Source organism: Hibiscus syriacus, unplaced genomic scaffold, assembly GCF_006381635.1.
Source record: "Hibiscus syriacus cultivar Baekdansim isolate YM2019G1 unplaced genomic scaffold, ASM638163v2 tig00110321_pilon, whole genome shotgun sequence".
NCBI classification, from domain to species: Eukaryota; Viridiplantae; Streptophyta; class Magnoliopsida; order Malvales; family Malvaceae; genus Hibiscus; species Hibiscus syriacus.
In genome coordinates this window covers 1,886,903-1,914,291 of record NW_024062680.1, presented here as the reverse complement: position 1 = coordinate 1,914,291, position 27,389 = coordinate 1,886,903, and the positions used below count along the sequence as shown (strand labels likewise).

General features: G+C 32.9%; 3 protein-coding genes and 1 pseudogene across 4 annotated transcripts; 1 reads left to right on the top strand and 3 right to left on the bottom strand.

The window, feature by feature from the left end:
• Nucleotides 1-334: 334 nt before the first annotated feature.
• LOC120117726 lies at nucleotides 335-1,607 on the bottom strand (annotated as a pseudogene).
• Nucleotides 1,608-2,352: 745 nt separating this feature from the next.
• Nucleotides 2,353-6,048, bottom strand: LOC120117724 (importin subunit alpha-like). The gene is made up of 11 exons (XM_039137963.1): nucleotides 5,732-6,048; nucleotides 5,124-5,220; nucleotides 4,947-5,038; nucleotides 4,732-4,863; nucleotides 4,417-4,602; nucleotides 4,055-4,218; nucleotides 3,872-3,950; nucleotides 3,526-3,654; nucleotides 3,315-3,442; nucleotides 2,864-3,238; nucleotides 2,353-2,778 (listed from the first exon to the last, which is right to left on the bottom strand). Exons 1-10 carry the CDS (start codon nucleotides 5,939-5,941, stop codon nucleotides 2,866-2,868), a joined length of 1,590 nt encoding a protein of 529 aa, XP_038993894.1. The 5' UTR covers nucleotides 5,942-6,048; the 3' UTR covers nucleotides 2,353-2,778; nucleotides 2,864-2,865.
• A 12,354-nt stretch (nucleotides 6,049-18,402) lies between these two features.
• Nucleotides 18,403-19,308, top strand: LOC120117830. Its single transcript, XM_039138026.1, has one exon. It carries the CDS (start codon nucleotides 18,403-18,405, stop codon nucleotides 19,291-19,293), a length of 891 nt encoding a protein of 296 aa, XP_038993957.1. The 3' UTR covers nucleotides 19,294-19,308.
• A 3,081-nt stretch (nucleotides 19,309-22,389) lies between these two features.
• On the bottom strand, nucleotides 22,390-25,498 carry LOC120117723 (calreticulin-like). Of its 2 annotated transcripts, XM_039137961.1 has the most exons (14): nucleotides 25,333-25,498; nucleotides 24,493-24,600; nucleotides 24,216-24,408; nucleotides 23,863-24,121; nucleotides 23,720-23,776; nucleotides 23,590-23,637; nucleotides 23,423-23,509; nucleotides 23,283-23,340; nucleotides 23,113-23,180; nucleotides 22,933-23,028; nucleotides 22,821-22,868; nucleotides 22,698-22,727; nucleotides 22,529-22,606; nucleotides 22,390-22,450 (listed from the first exon to the last, which is right to left on the bottom strand). In XM_039137961.1, the coding sequence occupies exons 1-14, from the start codon at nucleotides 25,442-25,444 to the stop codon at nucleotides 22,439-22,441; spliced, it is 1,254 nt and encodes a 417-aa protein (XP_038993892.1). In that variant the 5' UTR covers nucleotides 25,445-25,498; the 3' UTR covers nucleotides 22,390-22,438. The 2 variants fall into 2 exon arrangements, with proteins under 2 accessions (XP_038993892.1, XP_038993893.1); XM_039137962.1 differs by lacking the exons at nucleotides 23,590-23,637; nucleotides 23,720-23,776.
• Nucleotides 25,499-27,389: the final 1,891 nt, after the last annotated feature.

The window sequence follows — 27,389 nt, the reverse complement described above, 5'->3', positions numbered from 1 at the left end:
AAGTAAATTAACTACAATTCCCTTTTGATCATTGTTCACTCATTAAAAAGCTACTATTTGCACCACCATCACCCATCACTCTCCCACTCCTTTTGGGTTGTACTTCGCCTCAACTCATTAAAATTATCAAACTATTATAAATTAATCATTAGTCTTTATTAAACTCATATAAAATAATCGTTAAAATTTATTAAACCGTTAAAATCTTTAACTTGTCAAAATGTTTAATTATTTTATATTGTGCAGTGATCATTTTATAATAATTCTTAACAATATTACTTTTGATATTGTTTAGTGACTAGTTGTGTACTTTACCCAAAAAAATTACTTGGATTAGGGTTTTGTTTTGACATTGTATTTGTCTCTAAATTTATCAAGCAAAAACTAAGCCATATGACAAAGCCATCAAAGAAGCTGCCGCATTTTCTTCCTCTCCAAACTTCCTTCTCCTTTGACACCTTTGCTTCTTCACCATCCATGTTAATGATGATGATGATGATCTTTGCAACAAAACTTCGCTGCTCAATGCAATTAATCTGTCTCCAATGGCTCCCTCAACACACTGAATCCGCCACCAAGCTTCAGGTCATCAGCACCAACAGCAATATCATTGGTTATGGGAATAGGAGAGCTTGTTGTGATGGTGCTGGATGATGATGATGTAGATGGTGACGATGAACGCCATTTCACTTTCCTATTTTCTGAGTTTTTATTCAAACCCAAAATTGCTCTTCTCTTCTTCCTATATTTTATCCCACAAGCATTGCAAAGTGACTGAAATACCCCAAAAAAAAACAAATCCCATCAATCATAAGCCAATAACACTTCAAACTTACAGACAAACAAGCGAAAAGGTCATAAAATTATATCTTAAGCAAAGGAAATCAACAGAAAGGTGATGATAGATCGATTATTAGTCAGAGTACAAGACTACTTTTAAGTTTAAGATTCCTCCCATTTATACCAAACCCCTACGCCTGCTCTAAGAAGCTTACAAGTCAAAGATTTATAGTTACAGTAAATGATAATAAAATAAGAAGTTAAAATGATTAGCAATAATACCTTGGGGCCGGCAGGGCCACCTCTCCAAAGAGGGGTCTTTGTGGTTTTGCAATCAGAGCAAAACTTCTTGATACACTCACTCATTGCAGTATCTTCATCCAATGATTCCTGAATCATAAACAGAAACCAAATCAGCATTTAAAAAGAAAAATAAAAGTAGCAACCTTTGAATTGAAGGTGGTTTTTTCACCAACCTTTGCTCTCAGATCCATTACACCCATGAAGCAAGTGTATTCAAAGAGCTTTTTTTCAGTAACCAGCAAGCAAAGAGGGAAGGAGAACAGAGGAAGGGAAACAAGAAAATTTAGAAATCACAACCGAAGTAAGCAAAAGGGAAGAGAGAAGCTCTAGTGATGAGATGAAAATGAGTGGAAAAGCAGAGGAAAAAAATAGAAACTGAAAAGGGACACAGCGGGAGAATGAAACCGACAGGGATAGACAAAAAACCCTAGACAGATGATCTTGAAAAGACGATAATAACCTTGCTAACAGCAAATTGCCGCCTTCCTGTTTGTGTAAAATGAAAAATAGTAGGGCAACACCCGCCAAAATTTTTTAAGGATGGTTCAGTCCACGTGGCAACATTCAGGGAGGTACACAGCTGTTATTATTGTTTTTATCTGTGTGTGTTATTGTTGAGTATTTTAGTACTGAAAGCATAATCATATAAGCCAAAGTTTACCCCCCTTCAGGTTAAATGCAATAATTGATCTAATTATTTAAAATATAAAATATTAAAAATAAATTTAAACATTCATGAATAATTTTTAAATGTAAAAATTATTTTTACTCAAGATTAAAAAAATATTAAAATACTATTAGTATAATAATTAAAATTTAAAATATTTAATAATATTTAAACATTATAAAATAAAAATATTCTATTAATAGTGTATTAATATGAGAGATTTACTATTACAAAGTTTTATCAATTTCTGAGACTTAAAAATATCCACGATCTTCATTATTTATTCATATATCAATTACTTGATGAGAGATAAATATTAATTTATATATATCTTATTTTTTTCTCTAACAAATATTAATTTTTAAAAATAAATCAAAAGAAACTTAAATTAAAATCGGTTTTCGATTTCAAATTACTTCTAATTTAGAATGATTCAAGTCGATTAGACACAGACATGACAGTTCTTTTCTTTTGAAGTAATGAGGTCAAATGGGAAACAAAGAACATATAAAACAGCAGATATAGTGATCAAATACTATTTCCACTTCAGTGTAGTTTTCAAGGCAGCTTCTAATGAGCCCTTCACAAAAAATATATATAAATAAATCAAAATGGACAATTTTTGATGAATGAAACGATGAACACTGACAGTCGTTCGGATTTACATAGAAGAAAAAGCATATTCCCATGTTACTAACTGTTCTGGAACTATGCCCAAATCAAGATATTGCATAGACACTAGACAACTACCATGGAGGCTGACAAATATTTATTTTACGACCCTTAAATATAAAACACTCGCTCTGTCTGGTTCCTGTTTTACTTTAAACACATCCCCAAAGCTCTATTCTGTTACTATCCCCCCTTTCTTCATCTTCATAGTATGAACCCGGCTGTGTCGTTAAACCACACCAGCCTAATACCCCCGACACGGACTCTCGACCATACACAACCATGGACACGATAGCCAAAGACAAGACCTCACCTGGATCTCCGTAAGGACTTCAATACAGGACCAGATGAAATTCCTGAAATATAAACAGCTCGTAAAACAACATAAAATGCTAGCTGCAAAGAAACAAATGTGCATGCAAACAGGAAAATACCACATACCTCTAGCTGAAATTGAATCCCCCTGAAGGAACTGGAAGCTCACCCCCTCCAAAATGAAACCCTGTTTGAGAGGCATCACCTGGCGGCATTGTCTCATCCTCCTCCTCCAACCAATATGTCTCGAGAATTTTCACAGCCTTTTCATAAATCTCGGTGTTGTCGTGGGACTGTAAATTCTCAATCTTTTCTAGACCCTCTGCATCGTCAATCATCTGTGCATAGACATTCACTCCGCCAGTACTGCCCAGGTTCTTATCAGCTTCTCCAACCTTCAAAATGTTTTCAAGCCCTTCTAAACAAACTGTAACTATCCTTGGATCAGGGCAGTTGAGAAGATCACACAATGGCTTGATACAACCTTGACTTACAAGGAATCTGAAATATGTCACGTACCCAGATTATAACTTATCATTTAATAATCTAGCAAAACATATCACAATAGTTTTCGTACTTTATCTGATCATGAGTACCACCGGACGTTGCATTTGAGATGGCCCATGCCGCTTCTTTCTTGATATCAAATTCAGCATTTTGAAGCAGCTGAACCAGTGGAGCTATAATATTAGCTTCAATCACAGCCTACAAAATTCACAGATCCAAAATTAATAAAACCAAGATAAATATCAAGGCAACAAGAATGTGGTAACAGTTCCAATGTATACCTGTATCTGTTCCTTATTTCCAGCTGTGATATTTGAGATTGTCCAACAAGATTCCTTATTGATGCTCTTCTTAAAATTTTTTGTCAAGAGATTTAAAAGGCATGGCAATGCTTGATGATTGATAATATACTGTGTGCCAAAAACATTTTCCCAAAATAAGAAAAAATGGATATACTATATAAGCAAAAATACAACCTTTAACAACTAGACCCACAAAATTCTTGTATCATGTTTACAATGTAAGAGGAAGACCGTCACTGTGGTTTGAGTGAGAAAACTAAATTGCAAGTGATCTGTACTCCTTGTAACATCTTTAAAAGAAGAAAACCTCGGAAGTGGCTAATACCTGGGTTTGCGTATCATCCCCTGTGACAATATTTCCAACTGTGCGAAGAGCAGGAATAAGCACACTAGGAGATGGGTGCCTGTGAAAGCCGTAGAATTTTAGATTTTGGTCAACCAAACAAAACAAATAAATCAAATATAAAAAGACTCGGAGATTTAATCAGCAGCAGATAGTCTAACTCACATCAGAAGTTCCACCAGACGGCCACAAACATTGGCTTCTATAACAGCTTGGATTTTGTCATTTGTACCATCAGAAAGATATGAGAGAGACCAACATGCATCAGTTAAGACTTCTTCATCATTTGAACAAATGAGGAGTGCCAATGCAGGAAGTGCAGGTTTGACCTGAACAATAAATAAATGATAAAGTAATAAGATAAATTCAAACCCAAAACCGAATGCCATACAGCATCTCAAATCTCAAAGGAACACAAAAGACAATGATTTTCACAGTAAATCAATAGCCATGAAAATGAACAAACTTGGGAATCCTTGTTAAACCAACAACAATTCCTCAAGAAAACAAGGTAAAGAGGGTCAAACCAGATCAAAGGGAGGCTGGGGCTTTCCCCGACAAAAATTTGATAGCGTCCATGTAGCATTCCTCAGCATAGAAAGATTAGCATGCTCATTTAATTGTGCCAACAAAGGAAGCAAAGCACCATGACCAAGAACCAGATCACGACATCTAGGAGAATCTCCTGCAACATTTCCCAATGCCCACACAGCCTGAATGTTCAGTGCAAAAATAGAAGTTAAGATTATATAAAATATTTCACACTAGCTTTTGCCAAGTAAAGTTCAATTTGTCACACTTCTTTATTCTGTCAATAATCAAAATGCCTTCTATGTGCTTACCTGCTCACGAACATCATCACTTGGTGAAGCGAGCAATTTCACAAATATAGGAACAGCCCCATGATCAATTATCACCTTTGTGTTCTCAGATGTCCCAGAAGCAATATTAGTGAGAGCCCAGGCTGACTCAAACTACAGAAAAATGAAATAAGTAAGAATCTTAAACCTAAGAATTTGAAGTCATAAAGAATATTGAAGCTAACAAGAAATCCAACCTGAAACCGAGGGAAATCATCCCTAGTAAGGAATTCAACCAAGCGAGGAACAACTCCTGCTTGTATCACTTGCTCAATGGGTGGGCTGCGTTCTGAGATAAATAACAAAAGATATTACTAGTTTAGAAAAAAAAATTACCATTATCAAACAAAATTATTACAAGATGAATTTCTCACCAATAGAAAGCAATTTCCTAAACTGTGTGGTCGCCTCAAGTTGCATATTACTATCATCACTCCAGACACCAGCAACCATGGCTGGCAAATTTTCCAACTGCAGTGTAAGAGTTGAACGTTATCAGAACAATCCAAAGCAAAAATTGATATTGGTTGTCATAAAATAAACCATGGCAAAACCAAATCCATGGAACATGCATGCCAAATACTGAAATAAACTAAAGAGTAGCCACCTCATTAAGATAATTAGCTAACTTAATCGTAAAGCTTAAAAAAAGAGGGGGGGGGGGAAAGAGCCTCGATAGAAGCGTGACACAAGAAAAATAAAATGGATTGTTTATCCTGTGTACCCGCTACCCAAATGTTTAAACAATATCAAGGCTCCAATAAAATAATCGAAAAACACCAAAAAGTTTTTTAAAAAATACCCCCATCAACATAATTGAAACCTAATATAAGCAAAATTCTCTAAAATTAACAACCGATCATAATCAAATTCAATAAGATTAATAAAAAAACGAACAATCTTCGAATAAGAAAGCTTCGACAGCGGTAGCAACTAAGAATGCTGAAGAATAAACGGAAAAAACAGAACAATGGAAATAGACCCTTTTTTCAACAGCAGACGACTGAAGAGAGGCAGGCATTGGCTGCGCTTGGAGTCCTTCACGCCGCTTCTTCTGCAGACTCTCTTCACGGCGGTTCTTCCTAATCTCCACCATGTTATCCTCCCTCCTCCGCCGACCCTCTTCGGCGTCCACCGCCACTTTGTACCTGTTCCTCCGAGCCACCGTCGTCGTGTTTGGCCTCAAAGACATCTTCTCTAATTTTAAAAAAATAAACCAATGATTTGATAGACCCAAAGCACTTAAAATCGCAGAGTAATTATTTGGAACTTCTAATTAGTTTCAAAATGATTGAATTGAAGAGAGGGAGAGAAGAGAGGGTTTCTATAAGATTGTAGCGGAACCAAATTCTATATAATGGTCTGGATTATAGTTTAATTACAAGTCTACCATTTTTTCATTTTATAAATATTTTAACCATTTAACTAAATGAGACGTATAATCCTTCAACTTGATAATTTTTAACATTGATACCTATATTTTATAATCTTTCTCAACTTGATCCATTTAGTCCATTAATTCTCATATTTAATAAAAAATCAATTTGGTTCCAGTTAACTATTTTAATTAATTCAAATTTAAAATTAAATTGAAAACAGCTGCAAAGTTCAAATTTAAAATTAAATTGAAAACAGCTGCAAAGTTCACGATATTAATATAGACAAAATTAGTTCATATATTAGAAGAAAGTTGTTAAAGTTGAATATTAACGTGGATAATGAAAATCATAGATTAAATTCAAAAAAGTTATCAAATTTTAGGACTAAATATTACTTTATACCTAAATAAATTTAATGTCACCTAAGATTTATATTCAACAGCTATACTAACTTTTGTGGATAATTAAAGTTAAACTTCATTTATAATTTCCAATCCATTGTATAAACGCATTATTATATTTAGCAAAATTCATGTATTAAACACTATATTTAAATTTAATAAGTATATTAAATAAAACTTGAGTTTTAGTTGAATTTACACTTTAATACAAAATTTTGGATATATTATAAGTAATTTAGATATTATTATTTTTCATTTAATATAAGGATTATTTATAAATATAAATTAAAATATATTAATTTGTTTTAATATATTTAAACAATTTAAAGTGAGTGTTATACTAATGGCATATCTTGTTTCATGATTTAAAATATATTAAATTAATATTAAAGTAAAAAATAAAGAAACTGAAAATGTTATAAAACAAATTTATTTATGTATATAATAGACGGGTTGTTAAAATATATGAATTGGACCATGGACCCGCAAGGTACAAAGAGGCATTGTCTTAAGAAATACAGGCTAATATACGTTACAAATACATTATAATATATTTAATAATTTTAGTTTAGCGCTACCGGAAATTTCGAGTACTAACAATATTGTAGGTGGAAATCATGAAGAAATATTAAAAAATTTGGCAACCAGCAAAATTAGCTTGTCGGTTTGTGTTGATACGAATGAAAAATGTATCGCTCCATAGCAATATTACAGGTAAAAATATGACAAAACCGGTCTCGAAATGACAAAATCGGTAAAACGCTACCGGATATGTTGAAAGTGTCGATAATTTAATATAAGTATCGACACTTTCTGAATTTAAAAGAGAATAAGTTATAGCGCTTAAAAAGTGTCGATACTTTATGAAAATATATCGATCCATAACAATATAACAGTTAAAAATATGACAAAACCGATCTCAAAATGACAAAATCAGTAAAGAACTATCGGATATGTTGAAAGTGTCGATACTTTAATATAAGTATCGACACTTTTTGAATTTAAAAGAGAATAAGTTATAGCGCCTATAAAGTGTCGATACTTCAAAAAAATGTATCGATCCATAACAATATAACAAGTAAAAATATAACAAAACATGTCTCAAAAATGACAAAACAGGTAAAAAGATACTAGATATGTTGAAAGTGTTGATAATTTAATATAAGTATCGACACTTTTGGAATTTAAAAGAGAATAAGTTATAGCGCGTATAAAGTGTTGATACTTTAAAAAATGTATCGATCCATAACAATATAAAAAGTAAAAATATGACAAAACATGTAAAAAAATATCGGATATGTTGAAAGTGTCGATAATTTAATATAAGTATCGACACTTTTGGAATTTAAAAGATAATAAGATATAGCGCCTATAAAATCTCGATACTTTAAAAAATGTATCGATCCATAATAATATAACAGATAAAAATATGACAAAACCGGTCTCAAAATGACAAAACCGGTAAAGCGCTACCAGATAATATCTTATCGAAAGTATCGACACTTGACATAAAATTATCGACACTTAGGTAGTTGTATTGATTAAATATAAATAACATATCCTGTGTAAATATAAAGGCATAGCTAAATTTCCTCTGAAAATAGATATAGTTTTTGAAATCGAAGCATAATTGTTGTTGCATTTCAGAAGGCGTTTCTACGGCGAAGTTTGTTTGTTTGTTGCTGCAGTCGAATCGAAAGGTACGTTGTTGAAACCCTAGTTTTTTATTATTACAGTAATCTGAAATAGGGTTTTTATGTGTTGTTATTTGGGGTTTTCGAAGTAAAAAAGTATTTGGGATCGATTACATGTAGAAAGTGATATTCTAGGTAGATAATAAATATCGATACTTTTATTTAATATTATAGGTAAAAAATGATATTACATGTAGAAAGTGATATTCTAGGTAGAAAATAAATATGGATACTTGTATATAATATTATAGGTAGAAAAATGATATTTTAGGTTGTATAAATGTGCCGACACTTGTTGTAGTGGCCATTCAAATTCTTTTGAAGACCAATCGTTTTACCACAAGAGTAGTTATTGATTTTTGTATATTGAATAAAGTGTATGTAAGCAGTATTTGATTTGATTTGTGCAAACTGATATATGAAGAAAAAATGAAGTCATTGGGTGGAAAGCAACCAAAGTGTGAATATATGTACTTTTAGTAAGTGTCAATGTCTTTTTATTATTATTGTTGAAATGATAATTAGATTAAAGTATTTAAGAATTTTAAATTGATTACAAATTTTAAATGTTGACAGTATGGTCGAATGTAAAAGGATGAAGGAAGATGGCACACACAGCGGTTCGGTATGTAACATGAAATTGATATTAAGTATTATTTAGCATTAATTTATTGATTAAGAAACGTTTATGCTTAATATTAGGTGACAAAAGATGTGAGGTCGAAATGGAATTCAATGAGTGATGCTGAAAAGGAACCTTACATCAAACAGTCAAGGAATGATAGTAAATAAAACAAAGAACGGAGGAAAACACATGAAAATAAGGTATTCATTAAACTTGTAAATACGTTGATACAATATATATAAGAACAATAATATTATATATTGTTAAAAAATGTAGGAAGTGTCGACAAAGTGCAACATAAAAATGGTGAATTCATTAATTGAACACATTAAAGAGAATGATCAGTTGAATGTGCTGAGGGAAATGGGGTTTGGATCGTTGATAGGAATAGGAGATCGACCAATTCGGAGGGAATTGTGTCAATCCTTGATGGAGCAATTTGATGTCAAACAATTTATTGTTAAATATGGTTTGAATCAGAAGGTGATATATGCTGAAGTTGAAGAGGATATCAAAAGTGGATCTTACAGGGGGATGACCTGAAGACCTGAGTTATATTGTACCTTGTCGGGATATTTCTTTGTCCAACAAGGACAATATGAAGCTCATTTACGATGAAGGCTTGAAGGGTGAATTCAATTAGGCTGAATATGTCCATTCGAGATTGATTGAATCAATAATCACCTTTCAAAAGGGCAGCCAGAGATACCTCAAATGGTGCATAGCAATCTTTGAGGTAACTGAGTTGAAGAATGTTTTTGTTTTTTTTTATATAAAATGATAGTATAGTTATTATATAAAATAATAACTTTTATTATAAATGCAGGTTGCACTGTTCGATTTTTGGTCGGGTTGTGATAGTTTGTCGCTTATGAAATAAACGGAGTGGCACGCATCCGTGCATGGGGGAAGGAAGAGGTGGTTAGAGTGATGGCGAAGTTGAAGTTGGATAGACCGAGGAAGCTAGAAATGGTAATAAATGTAATTAAATAATATTAAGAACATTATATTATAACATGTGACTTATTTCGACGCTGCTTCCCATTCGGACGACGATGCTTTATGACACAAATTTATCCTGATTATGCTCATTTAGTTTCTTGTTAGTAAAATTGTACCTGATTAGTTTGATAATTGAAATTATTTATATATGTCCTCAGAAAAAGGTGGTAAAATACACGAGTATTTGGAAAATTTGTTGAAGGCGCCTAATGTTCCAGACTTCGTTAGCGATAACCCTTTTTCATCGGATTAATTTCGTTATAGGTACATTATTTGAACATTGTTATCTATAAATTTGTTGTGAATGTATGATTTGGTTTGATTATATTGTGTGTGTATTTTCATTCCATCCAAAAAAACTTAATCATATAACACAATAACTATGTATTTTAATATAAATATTATATTATAACATGTGACTTATACATTAAATATTCTATTCGGACGAGTCTATCTATCTCTTCCATGTGACAAGTGTGACAACCCTATCAATTCACAACTCAGCTTTGTACTGAATCAATATTGTATTTTACTCGCTTTATGGTTCATAATGCATGTTAATTAAACAGAATGAATCAATTATGCACTTTCATGTTCAATTTAACATTGCATTTCATTTTCATTTCATTTATAATTAGAGTTTGAATTTAAATTTCAATTTGAGTTTGAATTTAAATGTAAATTTCGGCTCCACTATAAATATTAGCCCTAAACCGAAATTCCATCCATCCAAAAAACAACTTGCTCAATGGATGCATCGGGAGATAACATCAAATTCTATTCCTAAGGTAACAACTTATCTTTTTCAAATATCAACACTAGTGATAATGTGCATAATGAATTGCTTTATTAATTCGTGTCAATACATGTTGTCCATAATGTATTTTTAAACCAAGTGCACGAAAAAAGTGTCGATACATTTATAACAAGTATCGATCTCAAAATCATCGAAACAAATAATTATAATGTAATAGGTAAATTAACAATGTAACCGGTCTAAATATACCGGTTTTTGAGAAAATATGTATACATAAAGTATCAACACAAATTCAACAAGTGTCGATACTTTTTGTCCATAATGTATTTTTTCAAACCAAGTGCTCGACAAAGTGTCGATACATTTATAACAATTGTCAATACTAAAAATATCGAAACACAAAGATATAATGTAATATGTAAAATAACAATGCAACCGACCTAAATACACCGGTTTATGAGAAAACATGTATACATAAAGTTTCGACACAAATTCAACAAGTGTCGATACTTTTTGTCCAAATATATTTTCCAAACAAAATGCACGACAATATGTCGATACATTTATAACAAGTGTTGATACTAAAATCATCGAAACATATAATTATAATGTAATAGATAAACTAACAATGTAACCGGTCTAAATATACCGATTTTTGAGAAAATATGTATACATAAAGTATCGACACAAATCCAACAAGTGTCGATACTTTTTGTCCAGAATGTATTTTCCAAACCAAGTGCACGAAAAAGTGTCGATACATTTATAACAAGTGTCCATCCCAAAAACATCAAAACACATAATTATAATGTAATAGGTAAAATAACAATGTAACCGGCCTAAATACACCGATTTATGAGAAAACAAGTATACATAAAGTGTCGACACAAATCAAACAAGTGTCGATACTTTTTGTCCAGAATGTATTTTCCAAACCAAGTGCACGAAAAAATGTCGATCCCAAAAACATCGAAACCCATAATTATAATGTAATATGTCATTTTACAATGTAACCGGTTTAAATTTACCAGTTTTATGAGAAAATATGTCTACATAATGTATCGACACTGTATATATTTGTGTCGATACTTTTTGTTCATAATGAATGCCAAACGATATCCACGCATAAAATGTCGATACATTTATAAAAAGTATCGACCCAAAAATATCGAGACCGGAAATTATAATGTAATAGGTCAATTTACAATGTAACCGGTTGAAATTTACCGGTGTAAATAGAAAATAGGTCAACATAATGTGTCGACACTTTTTAAAAGTACACGTGTTTTTTCCCTTCATTATTTATATACAAAACTCAAATCGAAAAACCCTAAAGGCAGAGAACTCTTCCACTCCGATGGTGACGACCTTCAAATGGATCCCCAGTGTATCAACATTGAAGAAAATCGAAAGCGACCAATAAGTATCAATGTATTCATGTAATTGTTCTTGAAATGGTAAGTGGATTCAAGTGTTTAAGAACTTTTAATTGATTACAAATTTCAAATCTCTACAGTCTAACTGAATGCAAAATGATAAAGGAAACTCATAATCATGTTGACTGCATAGCCATTAAAATACTCTTTCATGGTCCAAATGGTAAGATAGGAATTGGTAAGACAAGCTTTATTTGAGGGTTTAGGGACTGAATCCCTACAACGTAAGAAGTACATGATTGAACATTACATATAATAGTTGTATTCCATTATTGAAGAATTGTTTTTAATTTTATACGAATATAGTTGTAATGTTCAAACATGAACTCCTTACGTTGGAGGGATTCAGTCCCTAAACCCAAAAAGAAGCTTGCCTTACCAATTCCTAGCTTACCATTTGGACCCCCATGTTTTATTGGCTATGTAGTCAACATGATTAACCTGGATAATCTGAAGTTGATGGCGGATGGAAACGATCGGTTCTAGAGGGGCAACTGGTGATTTTGTATGTGGAGTTAAAAATAAGTTTGCGGTTAAATTGTTAAAAGTCGTAGATTGAATGTTGTGGTTTACAATACTTAACGTACTAACAATTTGAATGTAAATGTAATTATGTATGAGATGAGAAAAGTTAGCAATAACAATAAGTTGTTGTACATGTTTCTTATACACAGTAGGAGTCATGTTGATACTTATGATATATGGAGATCGTTGTCTGCATTATTCCAAATGTCTCTAACATCATGTGTTGGACTGAATGACTATTCCATTCCGTCTTCAAAAAATCAGTTGAAGTAGGTTGCGTGCTTGTATTCAAACCCATCTTGACTTGAGGACATGTTAGTTTGTTATGTCCCTCACCGTTGCAGAACCCACATCGCCTAATTTTCTTCTCGACCTTGTTCTTTGTTACTTCTTTTCGCTTGCGTTGTTTTCGTTGAGGGTCATGAACGTTGTTTAATACACTGCTTTGATTGACTTAATCATTCAAACCAAATGAGTTCTCAAATTCTTCTGTTAGTTTTTTCATCTCATCTCTTCCTGAATCCGGTACAATATCTCCAGTTGAAGTTCTTCTTGGAACGCATGAAAAGATTAGCGCGTAAAAATCTCATAAGCATTATTTTCAAATTCAACCAGTTTTGTGATCTGGAAGGGCTTCGTCTAGGAACTTAAGTAATCCGCTTTCAACTCGTTCAGACGTATTCTACTAATTTCATCTTCAATTGCACAAACAACATCTAAATATGTCTTCTTGTGTTTCAGTGCAATTGTGAGTGAAGCATCCATAGACTCGTACCTTTGTGTTGAGAAAATATTAGCAAAGAAATGACTGGTTAGATATGTTTGTGCCCATAAGTGCCGAGTATTTCCCTTCTCAATCACCCATAATGCTTTTCGACGTTGAATTCTGAAATAATTGAATGCCATTGAATATCAAATTCGTTGGTTATCCACCAGGAAGCCATGCATTTTGAGAATGCTGCTGTAAATTTTGGGTTACCAATGTTAGCTTGTGCATTGCGAGAAAGATGCCAAGAACATAATTTGTGCTTAGCATTAGGGATAACAGATTTGATAGCCCTCTGCATTGCCCTATCCCCATCGGTGACAACTGAAATAGGCGATTTGTTCATCATGGCTTGTAAAAAATTCGTAGCACCCACTCGAAAGATTGAGACGTCTCGTCAACGATTATAGCAGTAGCAAACACAATTGTGTTATGGTGATGATTAACATCGACAATAGGCATAATTGATCGACCATACAAATTATCTTTGTACGTTGTGTCGAACGCAATTACATCACTGAAGCATATGTAATCTGATCTCGATGTAGAATCTGACCAAATAAGATTATGCAACGCCCCTGATTCATCTACCGAGTATGTCACAAAAAACCCAGGATCATCATGTTTCTTATAATCAAAGTAAGCAATAAGTGCATTCACATCCCCATTGACGATTTCCTTTGCTTTACCTCTTCGAAGTGCATTGTAGAGGTCTTTATGTGTAAATCCAACATTATGATAGCCCCCTGCCTACTGCGTTAAATAGTTCATTACTTGTGATGTGCCAACACCGATCTCTTTCAATGTTGTTGCCTCATCGATATCAGCCTTACTTACAGCTCTATTAGAACGCATAAATGGTGTCATAGCAGGTGTGCACAATGTATGATTATGTTTCTGATAAGACTTATTTATAACCCACTGATCGTTTGTATTTGTTACTGTAACTACGACTCTAGCCTTGCATCTTGTTCTTGTGAATGGCGTATGAGCACGTTGACGATCAACGGTATTGACTTTTGATACTCGAAACCCTTCTTTCAAACAACAAAATTCTTGTGTCTTCACATTCCCTTCCATGTCAAGTCGTGTTGTTCCCTGACGTGCACTAAACCCATGTTCCCGTGCGAATCCCTTGTAAAAGTACCAAGCTTGATCACGTTAATAGAAGAGCTTACCAACCAATATGTCAGATTCATCAACATTATGTACTTCATGGAATTCCTCGATTGGCTTAACATTGTCTGTATCAGTATGATCCATGGAAAAAATTTGTTGTGCAATTTCAATGGTCCCAACAGGAGTTGATGGAGATGTAAATAAAGGTTCATTGAACAACATGTTTCAGTGGTACTTTCAATAAGATGTGGTATTGGTAGTGGTAGTTGAAGGGTGGGTACAACATTAAATTTGCAAGACATATTCAGGTATGTACAATAACTAAAAAATTCAATAACTTTAAAGTAATAGGTAAAATTACAATGCAGGTGGTAAAAGTATACTTTTTTTAATGACAAAATTAGTAAACACAAAGATTTGTTTCGATACATATGTAAACATATGTGTCGATACATTTTCCAAAAGTATCGACCCCAAAAACATCGAAACAAATAATTATAATGTAATAGGTAAATTAACAATGTAACCATTATACATATACCAGTTAATTATAAAATAGGTCAACATAATGTATCGACGCTATTAGAATTTGTGTCGATACTTATTGTCTAGAATGAATGGCCAAACGACATGCACGCATAAAGTGTCGATACATTTACAATATAACTGGTAGAAATATACCGGGTTAATGAGAGAATATGTCAACATAAAGTATCAACACTTTTTAAATTTGTGTCGATACATTTGTCCAGACGAGGTTACAATGTAATAGGTTACAATGTAACCTGTAAAAATATATCGGTTAATTAGCAAATATGTCTACATTATGTATCGACACTCTTTAAATATGTTGATGTTTTTTTTCCAAAATGAAAGCACAAACAGGTGCACGCATAAAGTGTCGATACATTTAAAATTGTATCGATCCCAAAAACATCGAAACCGGTAATTATAATGTAATAGATCAATTTACAATGTAACTGGTTGAAATTTACCGGTTTTATGAGAAACTAGATAAATATAAGCGCTACTTATTACATTATATAAGCGCTACCTAATATGTATTGTACTTGATAATATTTTCGGTTAAAATCTATTTTATTATATAAGTGCTACCTAATATGTTATTGTGTTTAATAATATTTATGGTTAAATGATATAACATAACCGGTCTAAATTTTAACCGGTCACTTCTTTAACCGATCACGCCGTTTTTAACATTTTTTAAGCGCCGCACAGCAAAAGTTCCCGTACAAAGACTAGGACTCTAAATGACAGAATTAGACAGAATAAGAATATGAACAAGGTGATCATAAACTCAAGCTCAGTAGCATCTGATAATGCAAAGGATCTTTTCATTCTTATAAAGAAGTGGCATGTGAATAGGGATTTATTGTTGGATTAAAATCTGTAATTATAATTTGATTTTAATTTGACCCATTTGATTTAGATAAGACTTAGTTTAGGAATTAGAATAAAATTTTTATTTTGATATATTATTATAATTATCTCTTATATATTTAAGGATAATTGTAATAATATCTCTTTATATATTATATTTTTTCAATTAAGTTCTTATTTTATCTAAGAGTTGAGTGGAATCCTCCTAAACCAAGATCGAGTATAGGTGGAGGGATTTAATTGAAGGGTCGGATTCGAATGAACAAAAAACCCAACCCAGGATGATTCCTACCGTGAATGATGATCTTCCTACTGTAGAAATTGCAATAGATGTTGGCTACTGATGACAAGGGATCGGATCATGGACAGCCTTTGCCTGCTTTAAACTCTTGAAGAGGTTATGAGGATGAATGGTTCCAATGAAGTTGAACGTGAAAACAAGGTTGGACAAAAGCTTTTGGTTGAGTATGTGAGGGAGATAAGGTGTGGGCAAGTTTTGGTTGGAACATGCAAAGGATGGGTTAGTTGGGGAAAAATTGGTGCAAAGAAAAAGGGTTGGTTGGTGGCAGAAGAGGTTGTGCAAAGAGATGTTGGGCTGGACAGGCATGGGTGTCGGGGTATATGATGGTGGATGACCTTGTCCAAATATACATCAACACTAAATATGGGAAGCATTTGAAGCAGCGGAAAATGCAATTTCTTTATTTCATACATTGCTGTAAGGCTCTTCCGAGATAACCTTTCTCTTGGTGGTTCCCATTAAATTTTTTTATGGATCTTTTCTTGTTCTCGTCCATTTCTTTATTTTATATTTTTGGATACAGAATCTGAAAATTTTCGAGCCTTTGTCAGATCGGACTCATAAATTTTTTTTAGCTCTCTATCCGCCAAAGCCTCTGATTAGCCTACATTAATACTATATAGACTTCTAGTTAACTGCAATCATAGACAAGACTTATGGCAAGCTCACATGATGTGCCATAAGGAAATTCGAAGTATGATGATCAAATTCATATGACCTGTTAGCCTACAAATAATTGTAATAATCCTATGGCTACCACATGCACTAAAGTCCACTATAAATACCTCCAATCAAGACGAGAAGAATGGATCAATCATCTATAATTGATAAACTCTTTTTTTTTATTCCTCGTGATAATCCACTTTATCCTTCCTCCAAACACTATGCTAATAGTTGTTCTCTCACCAACTACGACTTTCCGCCAAACCATAGGAGATGAACTGTCAACGAGTCAAACTTATTCTCACGAACAATATATAGATGCATACATATATAGACTAAGTTGATAAATTTAATAGTGGCCAAACTAAATTGATATAGTCTCTATAATAGAGGGACCTAGTAGACACTTTCACCAGAAAACTGCCTTAATCATATTTATGTGCAGCTGTTAAGCCTTGACTGACCGCTCTATATTTCCTATTGCTGGGTTGGCTAGTGGCTACCAATATTCTTCTTTCTTGGATACATACAACTGAAACAATCAAAAAGATCTGAAATGTTCACATATTAGCACGTGGAAATCTTAAATTTTAACATTTTAAATTATTTTAAAGGAAATTGTTAACCGTGATTAGTATCTTAATCCTGTAAATTAGCATGTTAATCCTTCTCACCTTTAGTTTAATCACAGTCAATAGTTATATTGTAACGATGATTATTAATTAATTAGGTGGTATATCTGGCAGAACACATTTATAATTTATTATTTGTGTTTATTTTCAATTTGACATTCATACCACCATTCACACTTATAAGCATGGGATTATTGATTGCGTTATAATTTCTGGGTGAAATTGAAATTCAAAATAATTTGAGAAGGGAGGGGGAATGTGTGGAATTCAATCAATGCCACTTCACTATATACTTCCACTATTAAATGTTAGATTCACGGTTGTGAACTATCTTGTTTGGAACTCGGGAAACAGCTGTTGCGACGGGATGAAACATTGGCTAGGTCATAGGAACTTTTAATGTTATAAATGTGATAAATTAGGGTTAGATGGCTGTTACTATAATAAGTATTTATAATATTTAGTTCGAATTAATTATTTAATCAATCAGATATATATAATTAAATAAAAATATTTACATTAATGTGATATTTTTTTATAATTTGGTACGTAGTTTAAATATTAACATTACTATTTATTTGTATTGTTTATTACATTTTATTGAATTAATGATATTGATTAAACGGATGTCAACTTAGTTAAAAATATTAATTTTAAGAAAGGAATAGAAAATAAGATTATAATTAAAATAATTATTATTTAAACTAGTTAATAACGATAAATATTTAGAATAAAATATATAATGTAGATGTTAAATTTGAACATGGCATATAGAGCAGAACCATAATTTTAGTTGAGGGACTAGTAAATTAATATTTTAGCGGAGTGATTATAATTCATTAGGGACAAGCAGAAAAAGATAGTCGAAATTGGGGGTATTCGGCAGCTTATAAAGCACCCCATGGATGAACAAATGCATTCACTTTCTATCTCATTCCGTCGACAAACGACAATGGAGTCCCAAACCCCAAACGCCCAAGTTTTCCCAGAAGACTACTTAGAAAGCACCAGCTCCACACCCTATGGCAGTGCACCTTCCAGCCCAGGCCGGGCGCCTAGACCCGGACCCGGCTTCATCAATGGCGGGTTCTTTTACAGTGCACCAGCTAGCCCCATGCATTTCGCAATGACATCTTCACTCGGTTCTTCGATGGTGTCATTGTCTACAACACAGCCCTCTTCTCCTGATTTCGAGTTCTCCGCAAGGTTCGGGTCATCGGGTCCGGGTCAAACGGGATCCATGAGTTCGGCCGATGAGCTTTTCTTAAACGGAAAGATCAGACCGATGAAGCTGTCCACTCATTTGGAAAGGCCTCAGGCATTAACTCCATTGCTGGATCTCGAACACGAAGACGGCGAAGAAGAAAATTTAAGGGGGAGAGATCATAAATCGTCGAGTCTAAGAAGAAGAACAAGATCCATGTCCCCTTTAAGAACTGACACAAACGAAGATTTAAACGGCAAAGCTGACACCGACAAAGCTGTGAGAAGCTCAAAGAGATGGGTTTTCCTCAAAGATTTTCTAAGGACTAAAAATGAAGGAAGAAGCAACATCAATTATTATAAATTATGGTCAAAGATTTCATTTTATCCGGCAAAGGGAAAGAAGCCAAAAGCCGGTGGCGGAGAATCGAAGAAGAAGCCGATGAATGGGATAGGTAAAAAGAGGGTTCCACCATCGCCACACGAGTTGCTTTACACTGCAAATAGAGCACAAGCTGAAGAGTTAAGGAAGAAGACATATTTGCCTTACAGGCAAGGCTTGCTCGGCTGCTTGGGGTTCAGTTCAAAGGGTTATAGAGCCATGAATGGTCTAGCTAGAGCATTGAATCAAGTTAATTAAGGTCCCTGGGAAATTGTGAAACATCATTTTTTATGAACTTATAAAAATATTCTGAAAAATGTTGCAAAGATTAATGATTAACACTGTTCTATTCTTCTTCTTCTTCTGTTGGATTATTGAAGGAATAAGATCACACACCACATATGGCCTAACCTGTCCATTTCCTTATTCAACTTTCACATGATGCCTTTGCTTCTTCGTTAATACTGCATGAGATCTGGGTTTGTTGGGATTTACAAAAGATATGGATTGTGACATCAACATTGAAAATGAAATCTGATTAATGATATATTTTGGTGTTAAGAAATTAAATGAAGATCATGAAAAAAATATTAAATCAAAATTGTATGGTTAGAAAGGATTGAGTGGGCCGTACTTGTTGGTACACATTGACATAAAAGGTTTGAGATTAAGCGATAATGACTAGATTTGGGTAGCGCATGCAAATAATTTCAAGCGATTTTGGCTTCTTCTATATCTGGGTTTTCATCTTTCTCACTCACCAATGTGCACTTAGCACTTAATCATGCGAGAGGAGATAGATTAGTGATACGTACAAGGATTTATGTATGATCTTAGGTTCGGATATGAATTTCTAAATTTTTAAAAGGGGTAAATCTATAAAATTATAGAAATAAAAATATATTATCAATTGAAAACATAAAGAAAATATCTAAAATATATATTAATATAAAAATTTTAAGGGACAACTGTCTCACTCACTCCCTTTATCAAACTCTAGTTATATACAATTATCTTTGAAGTATTATTTAATATATTAACAACATCTTAAATATAAAATTGATTATCAAAATATTTTTCTTATGATATTTTATTTGATTTTATAAGTTCGATTTTTTTTATAAAAAAATTGAGTTCGAGAGAGTTATGTGAAATAGAATGTCAGATTAGAATAGAGTCTAGAATATCTCTATATATTTAAAAATGATTGTCATAATACCTCCATATATGTATTTTTAATTATTCTCATATCCTATCGAATAAAAATAAAAAAAAAGATATTAGTATTATATGAAAATAAATTTTCATCCGAAGAATAAAGATAAATAAAATATCATCAAATACTCGGATGAGTCGGATCACGTGACAAATTTTGATTTTTGAATCAAAATCGGGGGGAGGGGGGTGGAAGTGAGCTGCCCAATGTAGTGGTTTACCCAGCCCTAACCCTTGGGGGGCAATTGGCAGTGGTCTCCTGAATTCAATGGCGCAATCTCAATTTCTAACGTATACATACAAAAGTATAATTCAGAACAAATAGGAGGCACCTGTGTAAATGCTATTTAAAGTTAAACCGAAGACACTGAAAAGTCAACAGCTTTACACCAAGTGGCAACTATTTGTCTGTTTCTAACCAACGGAAACAATAATAATAAAAATCACATGAATTGCCATCACCGGGGCAGAGCCAGTAAGCAGTGACGTGAGCCAAAAAGGTTGCAGCCTTTGTCGCCAATGACTCTTCCATTCCTCTGCAACTTCATTCAAGCTCATCACGGTTTTCTGATCACTGCCTCTTCTGGTTTCTAATGGGAAAATGACAATACATTATGCTCTACTAACTCAGCTGCATCAAGTGAAGATTGTTTGGAGGATAGGAAAATTAGTGAGGAACTGGAATTGCACATTTCAAAATCCTGACAATGGATATTAAAGATATATGATAAATGCAGTGGGCAGAAGATTAAACTAGGCTACACATCCACAAAGAGAATAGAATATATCAAACTTAACTGTGCAACGTATAGTCTCATCCAGATACTGCATTATGTACATCTTAGTTTTCACGTCAGATTTGACTGTCCAAAAACAACACGTCTTCATGTGAAATGGGGGTAGTTCTATTGAAGTCACTGTTAAGTTGGTTAAGCTTACCATCACTCCAGTTTAGATTCTAATAACTGCTCTCTTATTTAATATTTCTTCACTTGTGGGTTTTATTTGATAAACTAAAAATTTCATCACTCTTCCTTTTAGATGAATTTGTACCTGCATTTCAACTCAAAAGCTCAAAGAAATCCAATACAAAAACACCACTACCAATCTAAATCAACCTGTACAAAAGAAACCCTGTATACTCAAAGACCAAAAAGGAAAAAAAAAACACAGCAACAAACCAAACCAAACCCCTCCCTATATAACCGAACCATTAATGCCCCAAGCTGCACAAAGCATGCTGTTAACAGGCTCCCCAGCCTTTACTTTCATACCATGAAAAATTTAATCACTCTTATTTGGTCATTAAATTAGAAAAATAATAATTAAACCATTCAATTTTAAATAATAAATTTTAGCAATTTTCTGTCAGTTTTGAATATTAACCTTTTTATTATATAACTTTCAATTTATGCAGATCTCAACAAATTCAACTATCAATTCAATTCAGGTTTGAATTATTTTATAAAATTTCCTCCGAAGTCAGCATCATGCAGTCATGTCCTCCTCACAAGATCACTTTGAGGCAGTCATGTCCTCCTCGGCCTATTATCTTCTGGATTTCTCTTGAAGCCTCCGAAAGCTACACGTCATCTGAACGACTTTTTTTTATTTCAGATTAATATATCTTTACGACAATATTTTTAATGATTAACTATTATTAGATCATTATTGTATTATTTCTAACAATCATTTTAATATAAATTTAATTTTATGCAAGGATACTAAAACGACATTATTTTGAAGTAATATGTTATGCAAGGATCAACTTTGAGATGCAGCAAACAAATACTGTTACTGTGGCTGCTTGTTTATGCGTGTATTGCGGTGTTTTATTTATTTATTCATTCATTTTCAAAAACTTGGTTAGATATTTGGTTTGGCAATCTTTGGAAACATGCAGCTGACAAAGTTCGGAACTTGAATGGCTCAAACTACTGGATAAATGATAAATCTAGCGACCATAAACAAAAAGAAAAGGCATCTCGCTGTTCAGACAGTTAAAAACATATAAAAAGCATCATTCAAATTTCAGTTTTCATTTTGCTGAAGCATTCAATTCCTTCTTCCTCTAACAGAAAACTCCCGAAAACTACAGTTCTTTAGGCTACTGGAAAACTTTCACGAGTGCTAAAGGCGTTTTTATCTCCAAAACAAATTGTCCGCGAATTATTGCAGTGATCATGCCCTACAGCTCATCCTGCACCAAAGCACAATCATTGATCAATAAACAAAATAGACTTGATAGATTGATTCATAAATCGGAATAACTACTTACATGTACATCTTCCTTGGCCTCGTCGTCTGAATCAGCCTCATGTCCTTCAGCATCATCGACATCATCATCATCCTCAGCCTAGAAAAACAGGTAACACAATAATAATAATAACCAACACAACGGCAAACAGAGCAATCATATTTTCAAAAGGGATGCTGCATATGCTTACATCGGAATCAACTGGCTCATCCTTTGATTCCTGGAGATCATGTTTTCATTAATTAGAAAGGAAAAGCAACAAGTGCAAGCAATACTGAAATTAGATGGATGTTTCACTAGTCAAGAAAAACACCTCCTCCTCACTCTTTTTCTCTGCCTCCTCAAATGCTGCCTTCTCAGCCTGCAAAAGCCAATAACATCAGCCAAATATGACATGAGAACATAAGATACAAAGATTTACATACATCCTTCTGCTTGCCCCAGGTTTCTTCAGCTAGTTTCTTGGCATACTCTACATCGTCAGCAACTAAGATGTTGTCGAACATTGTTCCAGATTTCACCTGACAAAACACAAACATTTATCTCTTTATATACTTCTAAAATGAACCGGAATAATAATAGGATAGGAGTACACAAAAGAGTACCTGCCACAACTCAATACCAACATACTTCAAGTTGGGGAAAACATAGAGATCTGGGTCGTCCTTGAAATCTATGGACCATGGAAAAGCACAGGAATAAATAAACTAAAACATTTTGACGTTAAATATAAAAAGAAAAAAAAGGCACAACAGAAATGAGCTTAGCAAAAGACCTGGGTTGTCAATCTTTGGTGCCTTCCACTTGCCCTTGTAGTTGGGGTTCTTGATTTTCTGAAAATAGAGGAAGAGCTGTTACAAGTTGCTAACTCAAAAGTCAAACCATATTTTGCAATTAGGCAAGGATCTGACAAACCTTTGGCGTCCATGGGCCTTTGTACTCAGGATTGGGAATTGTTGGGGCTGTCCATTCACCATCTTCCCCATCATCCCAATCTTCAGGCTGGGGTAAATGATTTTAATCAATAAACTTTAGTTCAAAACAAGGTATACTAAGCATTCCATAAAGAAATAAATGACTACCTTCTTAGCATCGGGATCAGTAATTTCTTTGGGAATGTCATCATAACCCTATAGTATCAAAACACTAGCGGTTAGTTACCTATGCATCTTCAGGCAGTACATATAAGGTAGCATAAGAGAATGTTATTACCTCTGGCTTTTTGTCTTCAGGATCAGCAATGTATTCCTTGTCATCCCAATCTTCAGGCTGCCCGTCATGCAAAGTATTCAAGTTGTAGTGTTGTACTCCAAATGCAGATGAGAAAAAAGCAAACAAAAAAAAAGACCAATTACCTTCTTGGCCTCAGGATCCTTGATCTTCTTTGGTGGGAGAAGATCCCAATCACTGTACAAGCTACCAGTTTGTTTCTCAACATTATCAATAAGGATGCTGTACGTAGCATCCGGACGAAGAATGAATGTATAGACATGAGTGAGTTGGTCAGTCTCACAAGGAACTTCCTTTTTGATCAAGTGGTTTGTCCCATTGTAGGTAAGAATAGCATGTACTTTCTTGGTGCTGTAGCCACAGATATCAGGCCCAAACATGATGCTACAACCAACAAACATTTGATAAAAATCAGTAAATCTAACGATATTATCTATTAGAGATGTGAATAGTTTAGATCACAGGAGCATGAAAAAACCTGTATGGGGTTTCACCACCAAATTTCTTCTGGTCAATGACACCACTGAGCAACTTCATGTAGCCACCACCACAGTCAAGCTTCTGCTCATGCTTCACAGAAAATTGGAAGACTAGGGTCTTGCCCTTGTTGTTAACTTCAGGGAACTCAGCTGAAATAGCATAGAACCTGTAGTCTTCGCTAGTTTGAATACCTGTACAAGATGCAGAGTCATAAGTAACTAACTTGAATAATAGTCTTTATCTATGCCAAATTAACAGTAATTCCAGAAGCTTACCTTTGTCATTAGGATCTCCATTCCATTTTCCAGAAGTGTAATTCCATTCCCCTGCCATGTTCTCATCTTTCTTCCAGTCTGATTTTACACACCGACTTTCCCATCCATCTAAAGTCTCACAACAATAGAAAAGCAAAATCAGACAAAAAGCATGCAATCAAAGCTGTTTAAAAACAGCGAAACCTAAAATAAGTACAAGTAAAGCAAAGGCGGCTTCCTTTTCATAAGTTCTCACTTGTTTGTTGAAAGGAATACAGAATCTAATTAACAGAACAAGCAAAGTACGCTACATAGGTACACGTTTTGCTTTACTCTGATATCTATAGATGCAGCTCAAAAGGATAACTTTAAACTATTTCCCTCTGACATTGCTAAATACCTGCCTCGCAATTATCAATGAAAAATAAGGAACAAATAAATAAATAACACAGAATAATATATTAATCATCATTCCTTTATCCTCTACAATGAATTGAAACATTAGGAACCGTAACATTCAATGTCGTTTCTTATCGCATTTAAGCTACATTTCTCTAACGCTGATTCAATTAAGAAAAAAAATGTAGAACCAACTTAAGAAATCAGATTATCAGCTGATCTACTCGAATTAATTGCATTTATAAACGTAATAAAGCATTTGAGTAAAGAAACAAATAAAAACAACTTGACTGCCAAAATAAAACATAATCACCGGTCAGTCAAAATTAGATCAAATTGAAAGCTAAAACATCTAAAAAAACAGATTCAAATGAAAAAAAAAAAAGCTGATCTCAAGGTTCGGATACAACGGACAGATTTAGTAATAGAAAACGGAGAGAAATGAGTAAAGAAAGAGTTTACCTTCGAAACGTTCTTCGAAGAAAACTTCAGAAGAGGCAAGGGCGACGAGAGAGAGGATAATCAGAGTGACAAAATTTGGGGATCGTTTGTGAATCGCCATGGCTGAACTCATCGAAGAGAGAGAGAAAATAAGTATAGCTCCACTGAGAGGGCTGTTATGAAGTTGAACTGAGAGAAGCCTACGGGTTCGACTTTACTTGAAATAGTGAGAATCTGACTTGGAGTGATTTTCGTGATTTTTTAAACGATCTATTTGATCATTTTATTATTTAAAAATTAAATTAATTAATTATAAAAATAAATAAAACCAATCTAGTTCAAATTCCGCGCGTGCAAAAAGAAATTTTAACAGTTTTTCTTATAATTCTAATAAATAATGTTTATATTTAAACAAATTAAAAATATTATATTTATAATAGAAAATTCTTTTGAAATATTTACAGCACATATCTCACGTGGATTACTATATATATATATATATATATATATTGTTGATTTTATTTTAATTTTTTTGTATAACAACGGAAAAGAAAGAAATAAAATTATAATAGCAAAATGTCTACCCTCCTTGTATCTATTTTCAGTAGGAGAAGGATACAAAGATTTCTCTAAAATTATTAGAATGTCATATTGATTCTCAGTTAAATTTTTTAAATAATTCGTGTACTTGTTTTCTTTTTATCTATGAACGTTACGTAAGCCTTAATTAATACATCTATTAAATGATTATCAATCATGTTATCATTTAAAGCATCAATCACTCACATAATATCGAGTTTAACAAATAGATTAGTTATTCTCTATTTTTTTAATTATGATTAGGCCTTAACGAACTCTTTATAGTTACGCTATCAAACTATGAGGGTTGTCTCTTTTTTTTCACTATAAAATCCTCGCCATTGATTCTGAATGATTTAATGTTTTAATATATTTATTAATTTTCAATTTATGAATAAAAATAATTTAAATATTATATTAAAAATATTATTTTTGGAATAAATTATAGGTGCCTACCCAATCATCTAAAATATTAAATTAAGTACAAATTAAATAAATTTATGGTTAAAGGGATGATTGTTATCCCTTGAGATTATTGTAGGGGCGTATGAGTATTTATTGTCAAAAAGTTTAGAGTCTTTCGATAAATATTATCTAGTAATCATCTTAGACTACTAATGACAAATAGATTAATTTAAACATAATATGTTGGTTTTAGTCATTTAAATATGATTAATTTAATTTAAATAAATAAATAATTCAGTTTTATTATTTTACTTCAAATAAGCAAAATTTTTTATTACATCCAAATAAATCAATTGTTATATTGAGTAAAGAAGTAGACCCAAAATTTGGGCTAATATTTGGAGCATGATTAACGATGGGCTTCATAGATATTCTCACTCAAATTGTTCCAAAGCTATTAATTCACTCTTCAATGCACTTTTGCCACGTAACTAGATTTAGGGATGGAAACGGGTCGGGTGGGGTCGGGTGGGGTGTTTTTTTTGTCTTCTCGAACCGAACTCAAAGATATAGTTCTTATACTCGATATGTTTCATTCAAGTGATGACTAATTTTTCTCCTGTCCCGAACTTGTTTTAAGTTTTAAATTAAAATTTCGATCCGAACTAATTTAATATATTAATATTTTAAAATAATTAAAATAATATATTTATAATCATTCATCATAATTTAAACGATTAAGATAATATATTTTATAATAATTTACTATTTTTAAAAAAATTAAAAAACTAATTTTAATATTAAAAAAATTCCTATAACATTAAATATATTATATAAATGTAAAAGAATAATTTAATAATTTATATCTAGTCAAATCAGTAGTTTTTTTTACCTTAAATATGACTTCACTCCGAATCTATCTATTATATAAATGTGTCATCCCACCCCTAATTAGGGTTATTCATGGATAGTTAATCGTATCGTTTAACCTAAACGATCGGTTAACTATTATAATAGTTACGAGATTTTTCTAATTGTAAACTAATCGTTAAGAAATGATTAATCGTTAATAGTTAACCATTATTAATGATTCG

What these genes read in the sequence shown, in the direction of transcription:
- LOC120117724 (XM_039137963.1), bottom strand. Translation starts at nt 5,941, where the DNA reads ATGTCTTTGAGGCCAAACACGACGACGGTGGCTCGGAGGAACAGGTAC. An exon ending in CGTCTGCTGTTGAAAAAAGG is followed by an intron (nt 5,221 to 5,731) that starts GTCTATTTCCAT and finishes CTTACACTGCAG; the next exon opens with TTGGAAAATTTGCCAGCCAT. An exon ending in GAAATAAGGAACAGATACAG is followed by an intron (nt 3,443 to 3,525) that starts GTATACATTGGA and finishes TGAATTTTGTAG; the next exon opens with GCTGTGATTGAAGCTAATAT.
- LOC120117830 (XM_039138026.1), top strand. Translation starts at nt 18,403, where the DNA reads ATGGAGTCCCAAACCCCAAACGCCCAAGTTTTCCCAGAAGACTACTTA.
- LOC120117723 (XM_039137961.1), bottom strand. Translation starts at nt 25,444, where the DNA reads ATGAGTTCAGCCATGGCGATTCACAAACGATCCCCAAATTTTGTCACT. An exon ending in CTGAAGACAAAAAGCCAGAG is followed by an intron (nt 23,638 to 23,719) that starts GTAATAACATTC and finishes TTGATACTATAG; the next exon opens with GGTTATGATGACATTCCCAA. An exon ending in TTGGTATTGAGTTGTGGCAG is followed by an intron (nt 23,029 to 23,112) that starts GTACTCTTTTGT and finishes GTGTTTTGTCAG; the next exon opens with GTGAAATCTGGAACAATGTT.